Here is a 22,553-nt window from a genome sequence, read left to right on the forward strand (position 1 = left end):
GGCTGAGCCCGTTGCTATGACGACACCAAATCTTTTCAGCCTGGCCCTTCCTGGGCACACTCTGAGTGGCTGTCCCCATCCATTGATTTATCTCTGCCCCATCTCTAGGCCTACCTCCCCTCTCCCACCACTTTCTGCTGCTCTCGTTCTGGGATGGCTCCCTTGTTGGGCTCCTTCATCATCATTTTGTCCCTTACATTTTTTTCTAGCAGTTTCTATATTCTGTTCCTCTTGAAAATAAATTGCTCTCCTGAGTTAATTTACTTAATTTATGTCTTGTCAATTCATAGTAGCCACTGTTTACTCTCCCTCTTGATGAATCCAGTTTTTAAAAAGAATAGAGCATTAGAGATGATTGATTGGAATATCTTGTCAATGTATATGGAAGGGTAACACTGCAATCCTATCTATCCCCTAGTAACTAAAGTAAGTTAATAACTTTTTTTTAAAAGATACAGTGCCAGGGGCTGGGAAGGTGGCTCAGTGGTAGAGTGCTTGCCTTGCATGCATGAGGCCCTGGGTTTGATTCCTCAGCACAGCATAAGCAAAAAGAAAAAAGCCGGAAGTAGCAGTGTGGCTCAAGTGGTAGAGCGCTAGCCTTGAGCTGAAGAGCTGAGGAGCGCCCAGGCCCAGAGTTCAGGCTCCATGACTGGACCCCCCCCCCCCCAAAAAAAAAGATACAGCGCCAAAGAATCACCATGTTTTACAATTTTTACATTTAAGGTTGAACACTGGCTAAAATACCTTTCTTCCTATTGCAGTGGGTAACTAAGAGGAAAAGTTCTATTTAAGTCTGTTAAAGTCAATTTGTGCTTGTTCTTAAAATCCCCAGTTATTCTAAAAACACTATTATTTAGTAATAGTTGTGCATGTAAAATTTTATAACAAGTATTTAGTGCAAATAGTAGGGGAAGCAGACATTTAATTAAGAAGGCTGTTGTGTTTGTTTTGTTTTGTTTTGTTTTGTTTTCCCAGTCATGGGGCTTGAACTTGGGGCCTGGGCATTGTCCCTTAGCTGTTTTAATCAAGGCAAGCACTCTACCTCTTCCAGTTTTTACTGGTTAATTATAAACAAGAGTCTCATAGACTTTTCTTCCCTCAGATCTCAGCCTCCTAAGTAGCTAAGATTACAGGCAGGAGCCACCAACTCCAGGCTAATTATTTTTTAAAGTTATAATCATTATGTAGGGAAATAAATAGAACTCAACACTATAAGATGTTATTTTATATGAATCAAGAATTGAGTAGAACTTATCCCTCTCAGGTCTCAGCAGCCAACTTAAGGAAAGGTAATTTCTTTGCAGTCTTGTACTCAGCAGGATTGTATAGACCGTAATGCTATTACACAATGACTTAATGCTTTTCTTTGAATCATCAGAGGCCTGACATCCTTTCCTTTTGATTATAATTCCAATTTTACCTTTCACCTTTTGCATCTGATAACATGAACTATGTGAATGGAATGCAATCATTTCTTAATAATTCTCATTTCCTCCAGCAACTTAACTCACAACTTGTTTTTGCTATGACTAACTTCCACAGAAAATTATTTGTTAAATGAAATAAGTATTTCCTTTTCAAGTGCTTGGATCAGTCTGGATGTATAACTTCAGAGAGAGGTTTCTTGGCATAGAATGGCATGGTAAATGATCATTACACAGAGTAGGTAAATTCTTCCATGTTCTGGGAAACCAAAGTACAGTTCTGAGTCTAAGATTCCAAGACAGAGTGTAGCTTTCCAGCACTAGTTTCTATGTTTCTGGAATTGAAATGTATGCATTTTGCTTGCTTCAAGAAGTTTTATAGCTGAGTACCAGTGGCTCCTGCCAATAATCCTAGCATCTAGATCTAGATCCTAGATATCAGCCTGATAGGCTGCTGTAAGCCTGCTGAGAGGCTCACAGTTTGAAGCTAGCCCAGACAGGAGAGTCAGTGAGACTCTTACCTCCAATTAAGCAGCAAAAGCTGGAAGTGGAGCTATGGCTCAAGTGGTAGAGCTCCAACCTTGAGTGTAAAAGCTAAGGGATAGTACCCAAGCCCTGAGTTCAAGCCCCAGCACTGGCAAATAAGATTAAAAAAAAATTATAATGAAGTGCCTTAGGTTATTTACTTATTTAAAAAAAATCTCTGAAATAATATATTCCTGATAACCCATGTGTAAATCTTTGGCCACGAGTAACACTCTGAAATCTCTCCAGTGTGAGGAATAGTATTTCTTTTAAATGAACCAACTCTCAGTTGACTTCTACATTTGTTTGATATAATGTAAGAATCTACTACATTGTAAGAAGAGAAATTCATACTCAAGAAGTAGAGAGGCAATATTAGCTTGGGGTGATGCCTCACAATGGGTCAAATATTTTATTCATGAAAGTATCACTTGAAAGAGTTTGAGGTTTTATTTTATTTTCACATACACAGCATTAAGATTAAAAAATCAAACTTCTTGTACAGGTTACGTGTGTTTTGTCACTTAGAACAATTTATTTGGAACAGTCTTAGGTAGAAACTAAGGAAGTATTTTTTTAATTAGCTAAAAAAATTGTTTAAAAGACAGGACTTCAGATATCTGAAGTGAGTTTAAGACAATAAAACTGGATAGTTGGAGACACATACTTGAAGCATAAGCATTTACTTTAATATCAGAAAAAATTATTCATTTGGCAAAACATTCCGGTTCTGTACCAGGAGATAAAGGCAAGAAGACTCCTACAATGTTTGACATTTAAATCTATTTTGGATATGACAGGCGTATCCTGAGGGTAGTCATCTTGCCAATGAGTGAACTAGAAGTTATAACAGGTCTTTTCTATCACTGTTGTCTATGGTTCCATGATTCAAAGTTAAAAAAGCTTTGGGGTTGCACTTTTGATAAAAATGGAATTTTCATTTCTATTGAAATGCTTTGTACCTTTCCTCCTCCTAATTCTTTTCCAGGGCCAAAGTCATCTACATGAAAATCCTAGTACCTTTTGTTCAGTCATTCATCCATCCTGTGATGCCTGGCTCACCTGAAGTTCCATAATGCTGTACGTGTGCTTGGACCCTAGACATATTGTTTATGCAATAAACCACAGGACTGTCCTATAGCTTCTGTGGTCTGGGGGATAGACGTTAGCATCACAGCTCTTTTGATAGCTCTGAATTTACTGCTTTTTAGGGAATCATTCTTATACTCAATCCAGAGTGTAGTTATTTTGAAATCTTCCACATATTATCAACATTAATTCCCAAGTAGCTGTGCCTATGTATAACTTACTCTGATTGAAGATATTATGATCAATTCTTTCCCAGCATGGTAATATGTAAAAATCTAAATCATGGCTATCTTTACCGCTCGCCCGTATTTCTAGGCATGTGAAAATGAATAAGCAAAGGAGACCCACAATTCAAGACAAGATTAAACCCCTATTTGAGCTTGCAAAAGTCATTTTATGAAAGGTGATTGAAGTAATTACTACATTACAAATGAACTAGTCATCAAGATTCAACCCTATGGTTGCCAGGTGCCAGTGTCTCAAGCCTAGAATCCTAGCTACTCAGGAGGCTGAGATCTGAGGTTCAATATCTGAAGCCAGTCCTGGCAGACAAATCCCTGAGGCACAAGAGCAAGAGGCCCTGAGTTCAAGCCAGACACACACTCACATAAACCTATTGCTAATAAATGAATGTAACGAAAAGCAGGGTAAATGTCTAGAAGTCACTCAATGTTTGGTGACCTGTAGAATCTGGAGTTTAAAATACATCTAAAGAAAAGCTAGAACCTTTCATTTTGGGGGGAGCAGGAAGTATTTTCTCTTGCCTTCTATTTCTTCCTACTTTATCCTGGTATACTAAAATAAACCCTTGCTAAAACTTCCAATAAAGAAAAGAAAAGAAAAAGAGAAAAGAATCCAGAAACATGCAATCATAGTACTCAGGTAAAAGGATCATGAGTTCAAGGCTAGGCTGTGGCAAAAAAAAAAGTTACATAGATTTATTATTAGGAGCTCAGAATATCAACAACATAGACCAAAAGAAGAAAAGGAAAAGGAAAAGGCGTAAGAAAGAAATTGAACTTTCTCTTTAATCTTACTTTCTATAGACTAGTTTTCTCTCCTACAAGCTAGTTTTCTCTCCCTTCCTTCTAGTGCTGAGGCTTAAAATTTAAGATGTACACTCAAAGGTCTATGAAGATAAATTTGTAATGGTTACTCTACTTTGTATGGAGTAAAATATATAGCAAAATCTTTACATTTCCTGATGAGAACAATGCCTAACTAAATCTGAAATACTTCTCTAAGTTTACCCTAAACCATCAACTTGCTAGATTGCTTCCTTGCTTTGTGAACTCTCCTGTACATGGAACAATCTTATGGATACTCTTCTAAGTCTTTATGTCTGAGTGATTGGATATATGCATGTGTATTTGCATGGTTATGTGAATGTGTACCTGCATGTATGTATAAAGATATGTCTATTACATCTGTGTTACCTGAAAGGTGAAGAGTGGATTCTTTGTAGGTTGGGATAGTTGTGAGGAATTACTAAAATCTGCTTCAATTCTGTTTTTGTTTTGTTTTGTTATGTTTTGTTTGTTTTACTGTTATTCTTGGTCTAATTAAAGTGAAACTGAGGAAAGACTCAGTATGGGTGAAGGAGAAAGTGGGTTGTGTGAGAGCCACAGCAATGACCAGAACTGGTAGACAACAATGTTTACAGAAATCTTTAATCAGGATTCTTACTGATTCTCTCTCTCTCTCTCTCTCTCTCTCTCTCTCTCTCTCTCTCTCTCTCTCTCTCTCTCTCTCTCTCTCTCTCTCTCTCTCTCTCTCTCTCTCTCTCTCTCTCTGTCACACACACACACACACACACACACACACACACACACACAGAGGTTGAGACACGTGATAATGCCCATTTTAACCTTCCTATACTCAGGAAAGCATAGTAGCTGGGGCTGCAGGCAACTGAAGGGCAGGGGGTGGCGGTGGGCTCCGGAGCAGGCACGTGCGCCGGTCTGGGGCTGAGTCTCAGTGGCGGAGGAAGTCGAGCATCCCGCCCAGAACCAGGACCTCTGCGGCTGGAAGCCGGAGGCGGTGTCCAGTCCACCGGGCCCAGTCTCCAGGGTCTCTCTTTTTCCACGATAGCTGGGGAAGTGCACAGGGTGCATGCAAAGCGAGTCCGGGTTACCGACGCAGGTGGTTTAAGGCTCCGGGCGGCGCGGCGCGGTGCAAGTGCTGAAGCCCAGCGAGCCGGGCGAGGGGCGAGGGGCACCCCCGCAGCCAGACAGCTGGAGGCAGGGAAGGAGAGTAAACACCCAGGCTTGGGCTGGTGGCAAAGGGGGAAAGGAGAAATGAGTCAGACCACAGTACCGCCCCACCCCCTCCCGCCCAGCCTCCCCGGGCGGCGCCACGGGTCCTGCAACCCGCGCCGCGGGAGCCCTGGGGCGCCGCAGCCGGGGCGGGCGGGCTGGGGCTGCGCCGCGGTGCGGGTCCCTAGGAGCGGGTCTCGCCCGCCCGCCCCTCCAGGCCGGGCCCCTCCGGCGGGAAAGAGCCCTGCTTTGCTCTTTTCGTTGGCCAAGCACAATTGTGTTATTGGAGATAATGAATTCAATCCCCATCAAAGGGCATTAGGCTCGCCCGGGCCCTGGACTTGCTGATGTCTTTTTTTTTTTTTTTAACTAGAAATGAAAGGCAAAGAAGAAAAAAAAATTCTCTAGGGGAGCCTTGCCCCTGATCGCCGCTTTTGAAGTGAAGGGGCCGGGGCATTGTTGTTCACCTCGCGGCCCATACGGCTGAAGAAAGCCCGGGCTTTTGATGGGCTGAGAACCGCCTCGGCAATGAGCACCACGTCGGGCCGCGCGGCCTGCGGGCAGCATATGGTTCGGGGCGCCTGGGTACCGTCTGGCGGAGAGGAGGAGACCCAGCCAGGCAGGATGGGACCGCGCGCCAGGCCCTGTGGCCAAGACCCAGTGGCGAAGACCCCCAGGGCACAGGGGTGGGCTGTTCCTCCACCAACTTCATTGAGTCTCCCATGGCTTCCACGAGTGGTTCATCAGTTAAGACTCAAGACTCCCACTGGGGTCCCACACGGCACTTTGGGGACAATTACAGGTGGGAAAAGCAGAGCTCTAGGTGAGGAGAGCAAGATGGGACTCCAGATCGAAGATGGATGGCTGGCTTAGGCGAGGCTGATGGGCCCTCCCAAGGTGTACTGCTCAGAGAAGCACGTCTGGCGACTTGGCATTTGGGAGATCTGAGCAGCGGGACCCCTGGCCGCCGTGGGGCAGGCGGGAGGAGGCCCTTACCAAGCTGCAGGGCGTAGCAGCTCAGGCCAGTTGCTGCTCAGGTGTCGGGCCAGCTGGTCCCCACTGATCTGAGCCTAGGATGGCGATTTAGCACCTGCTCACCTTTCAGAAAACAAAAACAAAACTTGTTGCAGACATTTAAGTTGACTTCCTGCGCCCCAACGTAAACGTCCCACACTTCGATGCGCTTCCCCCTACCCCTGGGCCCGCCTCGGAGTCCTTTAGCCCCAAGGGCCAGCAAGTACAACTATGCGCTTCCCTTGGTTACCCTTCCCATTCCCAGTCCCTAACACTCCCCGAAGGATCCAAGTTCCCCGCCCAGTTAATACAAGATCCCGGCTCAACACTAAAGAAAAGCTGGCGGCAGAAGGGCCCTGACTCCAGGGAAAGGAAGAGGAAACTTTGTCAATGCTCTGCACTACCACATGACCCATTGCAGGCTGAGCTGGGGCACCGTCCTGCACCTTGCCCAAGAGAGCACACGCGCGGGCGATGGTGTTCATGGTGGAGCGGCTGTTGGGTTGGTAAATGACAGCCAGATTCCAGGAGGGAAGCACGAGTCTCCTAAGTGGGGCTAGGAGAATGTTCCCAAGCCACCATCACCAGCACAGAAAACCATCTCTCCAGAGCGCAGCAGTGGTCTTCCCTTGCGCCCAGTGGGCCCTTAAATATATAAATGAGTATCTCACCGCAAAGCCCCTTTACATTCTTCTCATTGAATTGTGTTTTAAAGTAACCACTACTTGGTGTAAGTGAGGAAAGGAAGAAAAAAAAAAGGAACGGACCCTAGAGCAAGATTAGACAAGCCTAAAGGGAGTAATGAACTCCTTCAGAGGAGAGGGGGTAAAGAGACTAAGGGAGATTTCCAGTTCAATTCATTTTCCCTATTTCCAGGCAAGGCTTTAGAGGGGGGATTCCAGGTTGTTTTTCTTGGTTTCTGAAAGGGAGAAGTCCTTAATCTTTAAGAGGCATTGAAGGAAGTAGAAAGGCAACCTCACACTAAAACTCGGAATCAAGTATTGTCCTTGGACGTAACTGGCCAGTTTTTGGACTTGATTTCCCCACTGATTTCCCCACTTGGACTCTCACCTCTACTACCACAGTCCTATTAAAGCCCTTGTCTCCTCAGATTTTGCCTACATTATAGGTTTCCTATAATATAGAGAACCCCAATCTCCTGAGGTAGCATCTAAAGAGCTCTTCAATTTAATTCTGCGTATCTTTGTGGGAGGAGAACTCACTCTTAGGCTTTCCTCTTTCAGTGTGTGGTCACAGCTACCATAACTGGAGAAAGGAGGAGGTTATATGGGAAAAGAAGGGTAGTAAATTTCCCCTTGCCCGGGTTGAAAAAATGTTAGTAATAGGAAACTGTGGCATTTTACAAGTTAGAATTGAACTCCTTGGGTATTCTCCAGTTCCATATTGCTGGCTAGAAGCAGGGCTGCAGAGAAGGGAAGAGGAGGTGGGGGCGGGGAAAGGTGAGGGCTGTAGTCCCAGCTGTGCAAAGTTCAATGAACTGGGCTGAGAGCTGGAGAGAGAAACGCCAGTGGAGCCATTATGACTCCAAACTTATCTATTTGGAAGAAAAAGACCCAGAAGATTTAAAGTAATCTGTTGTTAAATGTTATTTGGATACATTAAATAGCTTCCATAGATAGAAAATAAAATTTGCTTATGGGACTCTTTGAAAAACCTATCTTTCCAAATGGATTGTGTGTCTAAACAGGATATGATAAAAAAAGAAATCCAAGTTATTTTATTTTCTTACATTCGTATTATTTTGAGTATCTATTGTTGTCAATGATTAAGTTTGGGGAATATTTATTTATAAATTTCAGAGTGACTTGATTATCAATTTACCTCAAGGTAGATTGAAATAATCACCTTGCTGATCATAATTATCACTTAGAGAGGAAGTATTCTCTTAACTGAGTTTAGTTGCAAAGCACATTTTACCACAACTCAAAATTGGTATTTAATGTTAAAGGCACACTTTCTTTTTACAAATGTAATCATGTCCATGAAATATTTTAAGCAATTTTACTTTTCAACGGGTTATTTTCCTCTTAACATATGAAGGTATCACATTAAAATACATTATAGATAAATGTTCTACAATATTACTGCTAAATCAACAGAAAACCAATTGATCTTGAGGAAAGGTTAATTAATTTGGGCTACAGGTCTCCTACTTTGGTCTTCAATAAAAGGAATTTCTATTGATTGTGGCAGGGATTTTAAAAAGAAATTTTAATAAGCATTCTCATGGAACTGAGATCAATGTTTAAAATGCCAAAACAACAAGGTTTCAATTTTTTTTTTTACCAATCTGGAAAATATTTGCTGCTATGGCTTCATTCAAACGTTAGACTCGTAAGAAAAAACGAGTTTCTGCTCAACAGTGACGTCAGGTATGCCATTTTTTGAAAATGAAAACAGCAGTTAAAAACTTTAATAGAACTTTGTTTTCGTCCCCGTAACTCTGCCCAATTTATTCTGCTAGACCAGGGATTTCCAAGGGACAATGGAAATTAAAATGTGTCTTTGAACCCAGCATTGGTCATCTTGAAGACAACGGACGGAAGCTGCCTTCTACTTTTTGAGAGTTTAGCGTCTGCTGAATAGAATTGGTGAGCTTTTATTCTTATCTCTCTTTGGTTGTCTTTTTCTTTTCTTTTTTTAAGCAGTGTTAAAAAAAAAAAAAAGTCAGCAACCACCGCAGCTTCCCTCGCCTGCGCTGGACTCCCCGGGCAAAACCTTTGGCTCTTTTTCTAAGTGTGTGCTCGCTCGCTCGGTGGCGCGGTCAGCGGCTCCCGGGGCCCGGCCTGCGGTCCTCGGCGCTCTTGGGGAAAAGTTTCTGCTTCCCTCCCCTTCTTCACACCCTTCCCCCACTTCGGGCGAAATTCCTAACTAGCCTGGGGGTGGGGGAGGCGCGGCGGCCGAGCCCTGAGCATCCCCTTTCCGGGCCTCCTTCCTCGGGAGCATCCGAAGTGAAGAGCAGAGGGGACGCCGCGGCGAGAGGGTAGGAGGTGGGGGGGGGGGGTGGAAGCGGACTGGGGTCGTGTCGGGGAGGGTCCCCGCACTCCTTCCAAACCACAGCTGTTTTCCTCCTGGCCCCGGGCGCGGCGCCCCAGCCCGCGCGTCCGGGCGTTTGTGTGTCCGGGTTTCCGCGGCGGGGATTACGCAGCGGGAGCCGCGGTGACCGCGCAGGCCGCCGGGGCAGCGGGACGGTAACGAGGCGCCCGGCCTTCTTTGTTGACTTTTACGTCTCCGGCTCAACAGAAGATTTATTCGCCGGGAGGGGAAAATGCCCAAACAATGAACAACTAACTGCACTTGTCATCTCGAGATGCTTGCAGTCCTGCTCGGTCCCTTCGGCCCAGGCAACCAGCTGTCCAGACTCCCCTCCTCCCTCCCCCCCCCTCCGCCCCTACCGCAAACCGGAGGGCATCACTACAGTGCGGGCAGCCGACCAGGTCGCCTGGAGGTGGCCGGTCTGTGAAAAGCCAGCGGTGCAGAAAGTGGGCCCTCCGCACCTCTGCCCAAAGGAAAACCCGCTCCCCACGACGGGCCGGAAGCCCAAGACTCATCGCCTGCAGCAGCAACCTTCTATTTGCACCCCCCCCCCATCCCAAAGGAGAAACCTCTCTAGCAAAAGAGCAAGAAGAGCCCACTAGAACTTGCAGGGGTGAAGCAGGACCCTGATATTGCTAATATGTTAAAAGGAGGAGAAAGGGAACCTCACGAAGGGGCAGCACCCAAATCAGACGCTGTAGATTCGAGGGACCAGCAAAAATACCGAGGCCCAAGCTCATGCATTTATATTACATTTGGAATTCAAATCTGCCAACGTTTGTTTACCTGCCATATAACTGTTGAGATGGAAAGCTTTTTCCTCTTTTTGGGATTTTAATCGCCTCCCGAGGCCTCCAAATTAAGTTTTGAAATTACTCAAACCAGCAATTGCTCTCCCCCCCCACCCCCCCACATACACCTTCTTTCATTAGTTGAAGAGAGCAGAGCTGGGATTTCTGGATTTTTCTCAAGTGCTACGTGGCACCCTTCTCTCATCTGGGGAAGCAATTACGCGATAATTAAGCGACTCGCACAGCTCTTTTTATCTTGTCCGCAATGTGGAGTGGGGCGATCAAAGTAAAAGCTGTCCAAGTTCAAGCCCTGCAGAGGATGGAGTCCATACACAGGGGCTCGGGCAGGGCAGCCTCTGCTTTGGCTGGCGTTGTTATTGTTGATGTCAATCTCAACAAGACTTACAAAGAAATAGGTGGACTGGAAAGTGAGCCTACTATCAAAGCAGATTAATGATTTTGTGATCCCAAGCAACTATGGGGTGTGAAGTTGCATTTCAAAGCTTCTTGCAAAGCAAACAAATCATCAGCCTTAAATTCTTAGGGACAGAATTTTTAGAAACGATATTTTTCAAAATATCCTCACGAAATGCAAAGTAGCAGCTACTCTGAAAATGTCCCAGTGACACAAAGCTTTCCCTTCAGGAATGAATTAACTCCCTCTCATCTCAACCTAAGCTACCAGTACGGTGCTACAGCATTTTCCTTCTCTTTTAATAAGGGCACCCAGTCTCTGTTGGAGATAACTTAATTTTATCACCAGAACTGGTATTTCGTTCTCACTTGAGTACTCAGATAAAAAGAAATAAATAAAAAGAAATAATACATTGGAGAAGGAGGAAACTACGGCTATTTGATTTCATAGTGGAAAAAGCTCAAATGTGACACAGAAGCTTTATGGCCATACATAACAAAAAATACTGAAATAAACGCTACTGGAAATAAAGAATTTTTAAAGTCCCAATATTTGGAATGCTGTCAGTTTTTTTCTACCCACTTGAATTTTGATGCATTTTATTAGCTATGTGTTCATTTAAATCTCAGACGCAAACTATTGTTTTCGATTATTTTTCTGTTTGTCACTGACATGAAATTCCAGAATTTGAAAACTATCATATTCAGAAGGTCCATTTTGGATTTGATTAAGTGAAGCAAAGTAACAGAAATCCTTTTTGTTAACATTTGATTTATTTAAAGTCCTTAACTGCAAATGATCAGGAACATACTCCACGGCTTAAAATCTCATATTATTTTCGTTATTGAGATCAAAATATCTTAATTACAATCACGTTGATAAAAATTAACATTTTAATTTCAAATTTGAACCATCATTCAAAGCAATTTCAGCTGTAAAGAAAAAAGAATAAACCATGCAATAAATTAACATTGAGAAAGCAAAGAGGAATAATAATGGGACCCCTTTGGCTACACTAACACCATGTCCAACTGTGGAAAGTGCATTAACACTGGATGAAACAGGCCTAGGATAGTGAGGGTGATAATTAAAATGGCCACAACCAATAGGATTTTGGAACCGTACACCCAATTCTGAAATACAGTTTCCTATAACTTCTCTCTCCTCAATGTTATGACATTCCTCTTTTGTTTCTGAGAAAAAAAATCATTTAAGTGGTAATACATACACAGAAGCTAATTTTATACATATGACCTTAGATTGACATGACCATGGTGCTCCATGGAATGAGAGCAGAGTTCTTGAGCAGGCAATTCCTGAGAATTGGTTCCCAGGGCCAAGTGAGTAGAGAGGACAGAGGGAGGGGGTCTTGTAACTCCTTGGTCAGGCAACTCTTGAAAATGTAGTATGCGTATCACTTACCTATTACCTCTATATGTTACTCAAAGTATGGAGAATGTTTACAGATCTTTGCATGAGTAAGTCCATGGACAATATATGTGCATTTCATTTAAAGACACCTGCTATCTGAACCAGAAATGGAAGCTGGAGAAACAAATGGCTGTGCCATGCCATTTGTAGTAGTCTGTTTACATCTCACTGCCTAACTGCAGCACTGTCTTTCAGTACTTTCAAGAGCCCCTAGTGAGTACTTTTTTCTTCACCATTTCAATTCTTAAGATTAAGAATATTGCCACAGACCTACCTGTAAACTTGCATGAAGGGGTCAGGTAAGGAGGGGTGGGGGAAGCACAAACAAATATTTTACAAACTTGACCATGTTTCTTTCTTTTTAAATAAACCCTGCAAAGACTAGAATGTGTCTGCGGGGGAAAGAGGGGAGAGAGGGAAAAAGGCAAAGGAGGGATTATATATATATACAGTTGTGGATCATTAAACTCTGCAGGAAAAAAAATTGGTGGGGTTGGTGTGGTCTTTGCAATAATATACATAAAGAGTTTTGAATACAATAATAAAGTAACAGTCCTTTCCCTGGGGAGGGGGGTTGTGCACGGAAAATAAAAAATAGTTGGGATTTGATTATGCTGTTGGTTTGGTACATGTGGTTTTGTTTGTTGAAGAGTGTTTGTTTTTCATTCTCTCTTGCTACCAGCATGGCCATGCAGACAAAACCCCAGTCCCGGGAGCTAGGAAGTGTTTAGGACAGGTCTGGAATACACACCTTGGTAGTAGGCCGGTTCCAGGGCTGAGGGCTCGATGGGGCTCCTACTGGCCACCGAGGCGCTGCCTAGAGGAAGGCTGGCGGGCAAGGCGGCGCCGTAGGGAGAGTACTGCAGAGCCTGCTCGTAAGCCTTGAAGTCCAGCTTGTGCTGCTGCTCCGAAGAGGACATGAGGTTGTTGATGGAGAAGGGATGGTTGAAAGAGTAGTGGGGATCCCCTTTCAGGTGCAGCTGCGACTCATGGGGGGCCAGCCCGTGCGCCGGATGGGAGGGGGGCACAGAGGCCAGCGCCCCGGGCCCGGAGCTGATGGGGGGCGCAGAGGAGGCTGGAGTCTTCAACTCCGCGGCGCCCCCTGTCGCCGTGGCCCCGCTGTGGTCCAGAGTCTGGGGGCTGGCGGCGGGCCCCGCGGCCGGCGCGCCCTCTAGCTGGCCAGCCTTCGCGTGCACGCCCCGGTGGAGGGGTGAGTCGGCGCCGGGGTTCCCCGCGCCGGAGGGGTCCTTGCGGCTTTCGGGGCCTCCCTTGGAGCCGCCGCCGCCGCCGCCACCACCGCCACCACCAGCGCCCCCAGCTCCGGGCTGCTTCTCGCACTTGAAGCGCTTTTGACGGCGCAGGTAGCAGCCGTTCTCGAACATGTTGCCCGAGTCCGGGTGCAGCGTCCAGTAGGAGCCCTTGCCCGGCTTGTCCGGCGAGCGCGCCACCTTGACGAAGCAGTCGTTGAAAGACAGCGAGTGGCGGATGGAGTTCTGCCAGCGCTGCTGGTTCTGACGGTAGTAGGGGAAGAGATCCATGATCCACTGGTAGATCTCGCTCAGCGTCAGCATCTTGCTGGGCGCCTGCTGGATGGCCATGGTGATGAGCGAGATGTACGAGTAGGGCGGCTTGGCGTGCGGGTAGCTGCGCTTGAAGGTCTTGGCGTCGCCGCCGCTGCCCGCTCGGCTGCGACCCAGGTTGGACGGCGCGTACGCCATGGGGCTCATGCACGGGTTCATGGCCGCCGCGTAAGGGCCCAGGCCGTTCATGGAAGCGGCCGGCTGGGCGCCCATGGCCCCCATGCCGCCCGGGCTCAGCGCCGTACCCATGGCGGTGACGCCCGCCGCCGTCATGCTGTTCATGGCGCCTGCCGAGCCCCCTGGCATACCGGACACAGCGCCGGGGCTCAGGCCGGCTCCCAGGCCCGGGTTAGCGTAAGACATGTTGAAGGAAGCCGGCGTCATGTTGCCACTCGTGGTCATGGTGTTCATGGTCATGTAGGTGTTCATGGAGTTCATGGAGCCCAGGCCCGAGTTCATGTTGCTGACCTGGACGGAGGAGTAGGCCTGGAACCCGGGCAGAGAGAGAGAAAGGGGGCCCCGAAGGGCGGGGTTAGTGGTGGGTGCCAGAGGCTGGGGCTAACCCTCACCCCCAGCGAGCGGTTGGCGTTTGTGCAAGGCACGGGGACGCCCCCCTCCCCACCACACACACACACACACACACACACCCAGGCCACATTGTTAGGCGCCCTTCCAAGCCCAAGCAAAGATGTCTTGCACGGCAGGGGGAAAATCCTAACGCGGCAGGCATGAAAGACAAGCGCTCACACAAAATATTGTCCCCAGGAAGATGTGTAATCGCCTTACACGCCAGGCTTAGGGGCTGGCGTCCAGGGCCCCTTCATCTCCTGCGTCCACGCCAAGCCGTGCCCCACGCCTCTAGCCTCTATCCTACAGCTGTCTTGGCAAAACGCCTTTGGGGCAAATGGTTTCTACAACCCGGAAAATGGAATGATTCTCTCACCCTGGCCCTCCTCACTTCGCCCCCAGGGTGCCAGGGCTCCCAGGGCGCTTCCTCACGGCAGGAAGCCACGCGGGGCACCAGCTCTGCGCCCACCTTGCCCACCCTAGGCTGGCAGACCGCCGGCCATACCGCAGTTTCAGTTGTGCTGGGTGGCTGTTAATGAAACTCTCTTTGATAGAGGAAATCATTTATGGCTGCACCGTCCCCTCCCCTTCCCAAGTTACCCAACAGCTGGCTTTATTGCTAAACAACGTGGGTTTCTTTTTTCTTTCTGGTTGTTTATTACAATTTAGAAGGAGCGCTTTTCACCTACTGCAGCGACTGCAATATTTAAAACTTAAAAACAATTTTTACAACCGAAGGGACTGGGAGCGATGCATCATGATATCAACACACCACACACACACAATGTTAACATGACTTTACATAGATCTTCACGCATCCATTGAAAAACTTGCAGCTTGTTAACCTATTTCTGATCCCCTTACTCTTGGAAATTTTGTGCTGAGACAACTTGTTGAAATAATCATCTGTGTTTCTTCCCACATACTAATACCTTGTACTGTATTTCAAAGCCTGAGCTTTGAAACGACATGAGTAGTTTGGAATAATTTAAAATGCCAAAAAAAATTCTTCTGACTTTCTCTTAATGCTATTCTTTATACTTCCTAATTCCCGGCTTTAAGATGTAAGAAAGCTCTTTCCATAGGGGTCTTAACTAGCTGTTGGGTCGAGATGACGGTATCAGAATTAAACCTCTGGAAGAGCTCCTATTTTTTTTCTTTTTAAAAAAATCATTGGCGATGAAACTCTCATCAGTTGCGAACTGGGAACTCTCTAAGCATTTTCAAATTATGGAGCCCAGAAATACTGAAAACTGGGTGTCTGATAATTCAGTAGAGAATTTTGATGTCTTTAAATTTGTGTTTTTCAGCAAAAAAAGGACTGCATTTGAAAACATTAGAGGTGAGCAAATTAGGAGCACCCTGCAAGATATTACTAAAGCAAATAAATTCAAGAAATACTTCTGTGAATATATAAATCGAGTATTTCCTGATTTAATATTTTCTGCCCAGGTCTTAAGGTTTTTTTAAAAAAAAACTTTTGGATTTATTTTCTTTCTCTCTTCCTCAGATTACCCAAGGCTGTTTTCATAAGCGTTTTCGATAACGGTATATTAAACGTTAGGGGGTAATAACCAGCTGTTTCCAAGGGGAAAATGCTTTTAAACGGTATTGGTCCTGCCTGTACCTGGTTATCCTAGCAATCCTTTTGTGCACATTGTAAAATAACCCCCCTGAACATGCCACCAAGGGGACAATGAAGAGAAACAGGTTCTTCGTCCCGAGTTCTGGGGTGGGGTGGGGGGTGGGGGGGGGGAGGCGGGATTCGGCTCACACCAGCGCCACCCAGCGGTTCTACGGAAGAACGAGCTCACTTTTCTGCAAACAGGGCTTTTGAAGAACAAGTTTGATAAAAAAAAAAAATTTAGGAATCGTTTCATTCTCCCGAAGCCCAACTTTAGCGGCAGAGCGCTTTTACCGTCGGACAGACGCGAAGGAAGAGGGGAGGGAAGAAGAAGTCGCCCTGAAGGCGAGTTCTGGCTTTCTCAGAGTTGCTCCCAACTCCTGCCAGCGCCCGCCCGCCCGCCCGCCCGCCCGCGACTCCCGGGCTGACTCCAGCTCCCGCTCTCCGCAGGGCAGAAGCAAGCGCTTCCCATTCCCCGTGTTTCCAAAGCCCGCGGCACTTTCCTAAAACTCTCGCCCGCTGCAAGCTCCTGGACCCGGCGAGCAGCCGGGTGCTCTGGGGCCCCAAGACCCAGAAGGGGCCACCCTGGGCGGGCGATCGGCCATGCCACCCAAGAGGCACCCCAGAACCCGCCCGCCACCCTGCTTTGCCCTGCACACATCTCACGCCGATCTGCCCCCCAACACACACACGCGCGCTCCGGGGACGCCCCCATCGGCTCCCCGCCTCTCACCTCCTGCGTGTCCGCGTAGTAGCTATTCCAGTCGCTGCTCTCATGCCCTTCCATCTTCACAGCCCCTAACATCCTGGAGCCACCCGGTCCGCTGCAACCATCAAGCCCTGGGCGAAGCGACGGGCGACCTCTCAGCGCCGGGCGGGGCGGGGGAGGGGAGGCGAGCGGCTGCGGTCACCCGAGCGCCCGCGCCGGCCCGAGGCCAGCCCTGCCAGCGAAGAGGAAGCGGGGCGCTGCGGGGCGCGGCGTGCGCGGCGGCGCGGCGGGCGGGGGCAGCGCCGGGTGGTGGTGGTGGTGGTGGTGGTGGAGGGGAGGGGGGGGGGGACGGGGACGGGCGGCAGCCGCGGAGCGCGGCGCCCGGGAGCGCCTCCGCGGGAAGTGAGCGGGCGGCCTCTGAGAGGCGAGTGCAGTTGAGCTGATGTGGATCTTACGTCGCTCGAGTGCCCACCTCCTCGTCCTCTCCCCATTTGTCCGCCTCACAAAGACGCTCGCACCTACAAAGCCCGAGGTGCACCTGCGAGGCGGCCGCCCGCCAGTCCAGCCGCCGCGCCTCCCGCCCTGCCACGCCGCCGCCGCCGCCGCCGCCGCCGCGCGCGCCCCCCGCGCCCCTCCCGCCGCGCCCCTCCCCCCCAAACCTGGCCCTCACTTTGTTTGCAAAGCGGTGTAATTGGTTTAAGCCCAGAGGCTAGGGAAAGAGGGAAACGGGGCGTGTGTGTGTGTGTGTGTGTGTGTGTAACCCCCTTTGGAAAAGGAAAAAAAAAAAAAAGAAAGAAAAGGAAACGAGGCGGGGCCGGCGGACGGGCTCGGGCCGTGGACGGGGATCGCGCGATCGGGACACCTCGGGGACTGGGGCGCGCTGGAGGCCCCTGGGGTCCTTCCTCAGAGGCGCTCCCCAAGCTCCGGGCCGTTCGGCGACTCTCTCCCGAGTCCCACCGGCTCCGATCCCCTGTCCACCCCCATCCCTACCCCCTACCCCCGCCTCGATTTCCCTGACCCAAAGTTCAACCCCGGAGCCTGGAGAACACAGAACACAGACTCCCTCCCACCTTGCTGGGCTTCGGCTTTAAAAAAAAAAGGGGGGGGGAAAGCCCCACTTTGGCCTGGCCACTAGAAACCCGGTGATCTGAGTCAGCCGAGTGACGTTAGGCCGACCCGGGCTCCTGGCTAGAGCAGAGCGGAGGCGCTGCCACGAAACTCGTACCTGCGGCTAAGAGCAGGTGAGTCACCGCACCGTTTTATATCTTTATGACATAACTTTTTTTTTTCCGCCTCAGTCCACTCCACTCCCCTTGTCATCTGTAGCGATCATAAAGAGGAAGCGACTGAGAGCAGATGTCTGTGTGATAGGGCAGACGGATCCAAGTCGGGCCGGCCTCTCGGCCGAACTCCTCCTCCCGCCCCCCTGCAGCAGCCTTGGGGACTGAGCTGGAGGCGACAGTCTGGTTTCTGATAGGGAAAGGTCAGGGGGAGGGGACGTCTCCCGACACTGGGGCTTTAGCTGGGAAAGCCAGGGCCGGGGCGCCGGAACGCGCCGGTACTGTGAAAGAGGTGCCAGCCTGAAGCCCGAGGCAGCCCGGAGTGGTGCCCAGCAGGGTCTCTGATGTAAAGGAGTTAGGCTAGGTCCTCAGGTATCTCACTGGCTTCCTGATCGGCCCAAAGAACTTGTCTGAGGCCTTGGGTAGTGGGTCACCCGCAAATACAGAGAAGGGAGGTCAACCAAAGAAAATGAACTGGATAGGCACTGAATGTGATAGGCTGCAATACAGTGCGTGTGTGTATGAGTGACTCTGTGTGCGTGTGTGTGTTTCTGGGCGTGTGTAACTGCATTTCTGAACAAGCGAGGCTGTTTCTGTGTGTTTGCGAGTGTGTGTGTGTGTGTTAGCAGTCTGCAGAGCCAATAGATTTCCTTAGGTATCAATAAAATAAAGCCAGAGATAACTAAGACTCCGTAAAATACTCGTTTTGCAAAATAAAAAACCGCAATTAATCTCATTTAAAGAAATGTGTTTTAACTTGTCTACCACGTCGATACTCCCTCCCACCCCACCCCCCACACCCGTGCTTTGTTCTTTCACATCTTTCTTCCTTGAAATCTGGCCGGAGAGTCACGTTAAATCCTTGAACCAAACAAATCTCTTAAATCAGCAGGGGAGCAGAGAGGGTGAAGATGTGCAGTTAAGGAAATAAAAAAGATAAACGCATTGGATTACAACTCCTTTATAAACAAACAAAAAATGAGGGTGGGGGGGACACATCACGTTGTAAGGAAAGGAATGACAGTGAAATTAAATCCACCTGGAACTGAGCAGAGCGAGAACCCTCTGCGTTTGCGCCAACGCGGCGGCTCCTGTGACTGGAAGTCACTCCCATCAGATGGTGTACCTGGGTGTGTGTGTGTGTGTGTGTGTGTGTGTGTGTGTGTGTGTGTGTGTGTGTGAAACTAATTCTTTGTGCATAGTTCCCATCCGGCAGCAGAACCGCAGTCCCATTTGTAAAGTACACGGATGCTTAGCTTCCTCACCCTTGTTGGTGGACTTTCGGTGCTAAGAAGTTTCCTTATTCCTTCCAGAGGGCGAGTCTCCAACGCCCTCTTGGCTTTTCTACAAAGCATGACTAGGGCATTTTCTATGGGTAATATCAATGTAGTAACAGCTTTTATAGTACACAAAAAGCTAGTGCCTTAAGGAGAAAAACCCACCGCCTGGACCTCCAAGGGGTGAATAACATACTCTTTCAATGCATTTTCCAAATTTATTAGGCCTCTTTTTTAAAAAATAACTCAAAAAAGAAAAAAAAAAGAGAAGAAAACCCCGTCTTGTTCCTTGTTTGATGACCACAGTGCAGTGTCTCATCTCACAAGCCTCTTCAAAGCCCAAGCCTGCCAGTGCAGAATATACTACCAGCTTTAGGGACTTGACCCTGCTCTAGAGTTCCGGGTTGGCAGCCCTGGGGATTCCCACGAGCACAGCGCCTCCTGTCGTAGAGAAGTAATGATGTCTATCGTGCGGGTGCTCACCCTGGGGAGCAAGGCCAGGGGACAGAGTTTGGTTCTTAAGGGCCGATTGCCTGGGGCCAAGAAGAAGGAAAAGTGGAGGAAGTTCAGTTCGCTTCTAGTTCAGTTCGCAGTGGCAAAATTCCTAGACACCTAGCATTTTAAGAGGCGATGATGCAGTGTGGTCACATACTAGCTAATTTCCTTCCAGGTGTAAATGTCACATCGAGTCTTTGGCTTAGCAACTAATGCTACATGCATCTTTTTCCATTCATAAGTCAGTGCGCTGCCAGTTGACATCCACATAATGTGGCCAATAGCCTCCAACGTCTTTCCCCAAATAGGTTCTTCATGCGATTGCAAAACTGCTTTGCAAAGACTGTGCCGCTCTTTGGAGGAAATAAACCTGTCTTCAGGTCCGAGGTGGCTGGAGGAGCTCCAGGCAAGGGGAGCCACTGGAGCAGTCACGCGGTGGCTCTGAGTTCCGGGACTGTCCAGGTAGCGGGAAGGGCGGGCCCCCCAAGCGGAGGAAGTCGGGTGGTTAGGGCTGCCGTGTGTGCTGGTACTCCAGGTGATCGCTAACTAGGAAGCGGCCCCGCCTTTCCCGGAAGTGTTCCTACTACACCCCTGGGCCTGCCTGCTCCCGGCGCGGTCTGGTTAGAAGAAAAGGGGCGCTAAGTCCACTAACCCAGCTCTTAAGCGTCAGCCTACCCTTCCCAGCATGACCTGGCCCTTTCCGCAGAGATTCACTGGGCAGGCAGAAGCAAAGAGGACCAGCATGGAAGAAGGAAGGAAAGGCCTCAGGATCGTGTCTCAGGACCAGCTGGTGGCCTCTCTCGAGGCGCTGGTGGCCTTTGCGGTTAGCGCAACCGCAGGGTGGTCAGAAAGCAGGGCCTGGGCGGCCAGCCGGCCACTGCGCGGGCTCAGCCGGCCTGTCCCCTGTCTGTCCCCAGCCTGCCCCCCCCCCCCGTTCCCACCAGCTGCCTCCCTTTCCCCACTGTACTGCACACCGCCCCGCCGGAACTGTGGTCAGGTCAAGGCGGCGGTAGTGGGTCCAGCTACGTTCGGTGCGGGGTGGTCCGAGTTCCTCCACCGGCCTCCACCCCCCACCCAGATAAGAAGCTTAAGTCCTCCTCCTGCCAGAGAGAATCAGACGAGCTGAAACTAAGAGCTGTGGTCTTTAACCGGGTTCAAAGTCGACCCCGACTGAGACCAGACTCAGCTTAGATAGAAAGGTCGGCCGAAGCTCAGGGGCAGAGTGCCTGGCCTTCGGATCGGAGGTGTGCGCTGGGCTGGGGAAGGGGTTGGGGTACCTGAGGAGCCCCTACCTGAAATGCCCCGCCCACAATCGTGGGGGCCTAGGCCTTCCGGGGGGCCCTTCATCTCTCTGGCCCACGAAGCCAGCACTGAGGCGCCTGTTCCAGCGCTGCCTCTCTTTTTCCCTTTCTTTCCCATCCTCCCTTCCCTTCCATCTTCAAATCACTAATTAAGGACTCCGCCCTTAAGGCCTCCACCTTCACGAAGGTAGAGGCCCTGGGGCCACCTGAGGGCTTTGGCCAGTTTCTGTGTAGTGTCCTCTGCTGTTCTGGACGCATCGTTCGTGGCGCGCCTGCGCGTGTGCATGCACGCTCCTAGTTCATGCTCCCTAAGGTTTCTGCACGTTTTACTGAAAACAAACAAACAAAAACCATCGCTGGGGTTGGCCCTTTCCAAACTGCTTTCCCCTGAGTTGCTACCGGGCTTCCCAATGGCCCGGATTCGCGAGTTGGCTCTTTGGCAGCCGGATGTCTGTGCCGGAGTTGCTCCCCATTCTTTTGGCGGTAAGGGAGCTTCGTCTCGCCAAAACTAACTCACATTTTCATGTATTCAAATGAGAAATGTCGAGAAGGGCAATTTGCCCTCTTGGGCAATCAGCAACCCTTGGAGGAAAAAGTAAGTGTCCCGTGGGTTTCCAGGGCCCCCTGGGTGCCCGCCGTGGGCGGTCCCGCGTCCCCGGAGGCGATGTCTCCTTCTTTAAGGACTCCTTTATTCACACAGGCCAGCGCCAGGTAGAGGACGTGCCTAGCTCCGATATTCAATCCCTTTCATCCGACCCCCCCCCCCACCCCCGGGGCGCCAGTCTCCACTCAGGGAACAATGCTGTGCTTTGGAGTTCCTTCCTCTTCGGGGCTCTGGGACACTATCTGGAACTGCAGGCTTCACTCAAGGCATTGGAAAGAAGCGTTACTAGGAAAAGAGACCCGAGTCACTAAGGTCCTACTATGTGCCTCCGACTAGGCGGGACTCTTTTTGAGATCCCAACATTTCCCCCACCCTCTCACTACTCAGAGACTGCACATCTAGTAGGAGTGTGTTCGGATCTCCTTGGCAAACGCCTGCGTTAAAAGGGTGCGTCGATGGGAGGCGGAAATCGAGGGCTTCAAAAAGTCAACGAATTTCATTTTTTGCCTTGAGGGAGGAAGCTTAAATGTAAATTCTTTCCAAAAGGCGACAGCATTTAGCTTCTAGGCCCGTCACTCTCCTCTCCTCACTAACCCCCCCACCCCCCACTGAGCTTACCCTCAGTTTTTGCTGGTGGTTTAACTTTGACTATTCAAATGTGATTGCTCTCAAATTTACATAGTTCTACCTAACAGATAATTTTGCAACGATCATATAAATCACACATTGCATTTGGAAGAAAAAAAAAAACAAAGAAAAGCATGACAGTCTGTGTGTGTGTGTGTGTGTGTTCATTGTATTAACTTCTTGACTCTTTCCTGCTTTAAACTTCTGTTTTGGATTTGATTTTTTTTTTAAAACACTAGTTTATTGCAGGGGATTACATTTATTATTTAGAATTAAAATTTGACTGTTGGGGGCTGCTTCTAGCACTTTTGGCAGCTATTCTAGAGCTTTTTTTTTTTTTTTTTTTTTTTTTTTTTTTTTTTTTTTTTTAAGTAGTGCATTTGCTTGTCCAGTTGAAATTTTCTTGAAAATTTCTGTGGTCCCATGGGCTGCAGAGCAAAACTAGTTCTTGGCTCGCCTTGCAGGAGTTTGCTACACAGAAACACTTT

The 22,553-nt window shown here is 48.8% G+C and overlaps 1 protein-coding gene across 3 annotated transcripts; it reads right to left on the minus strand.

Annotated features, from left to right (window-relative positions):
- Nucleotides 1–5,584: 5,584 nt before the first annotated feature.
- Nucleotides 5,585–16,957, minus strand: Foxa1 (forkhead box A1). Of its 3 annotated transcripts, none has more exons than XM_070026882.1 (3): nucleotides 16,506–16,957; nucleotides 12,753–14,067; nucleotides 5,585–5,885 (listed from the first exon to the last, which is right to left on the minus strand). In XM_070026882.1, the coding sequence occupies exons 1-3, from the start codon at nucleotides 16,575–16,577 to the stop codon at nucleotides 5,698–5,700; spliced, it is 1,575 nt and encodes a 524-aa protein (XP_069882983.1). In that variant the 5' UTR covers nucleotides 16,578–16,957; the 3' UTR covers nucleotides 5,585–5,697. The 3 variants fall into 3 exon arrangements, with proteins under 3 accessions (XP_069882983.1, XP_069882986.1, XP_069882992.1); XM_070026885.1 differs by lacking the exon at nucleotides 5,585–5,885 and adding an exon at nucleotides 5,894–6,391; XM_070026891.1 differs by lacking the exon at nucleotides 5,585–5,885 and having other exon boundaries at nucleotides 11,338–14,067.
- Between the last annotated feature and the right edge of the window lie 5,596 nt (nucleotides 16,958–22,553).

The sequence above is a fragment of the Dipodomys merriami genome, unplaced genomic scaffold (genome assembly GCF_024711535.1).
Source record: "Dipodomys merriami isolate MVZ:Mamm:240054 unplaced genomic scaffold, mDipMer1.0.p SCAF_1, whole genome shotgun sequence".
Classification (NCBI taxonomy): Eukaryota; Metazoa; Chordata; class Mammalia; order Rodentia; family Heteromyidae; genus Dipodomys; species Dipodomys merriami.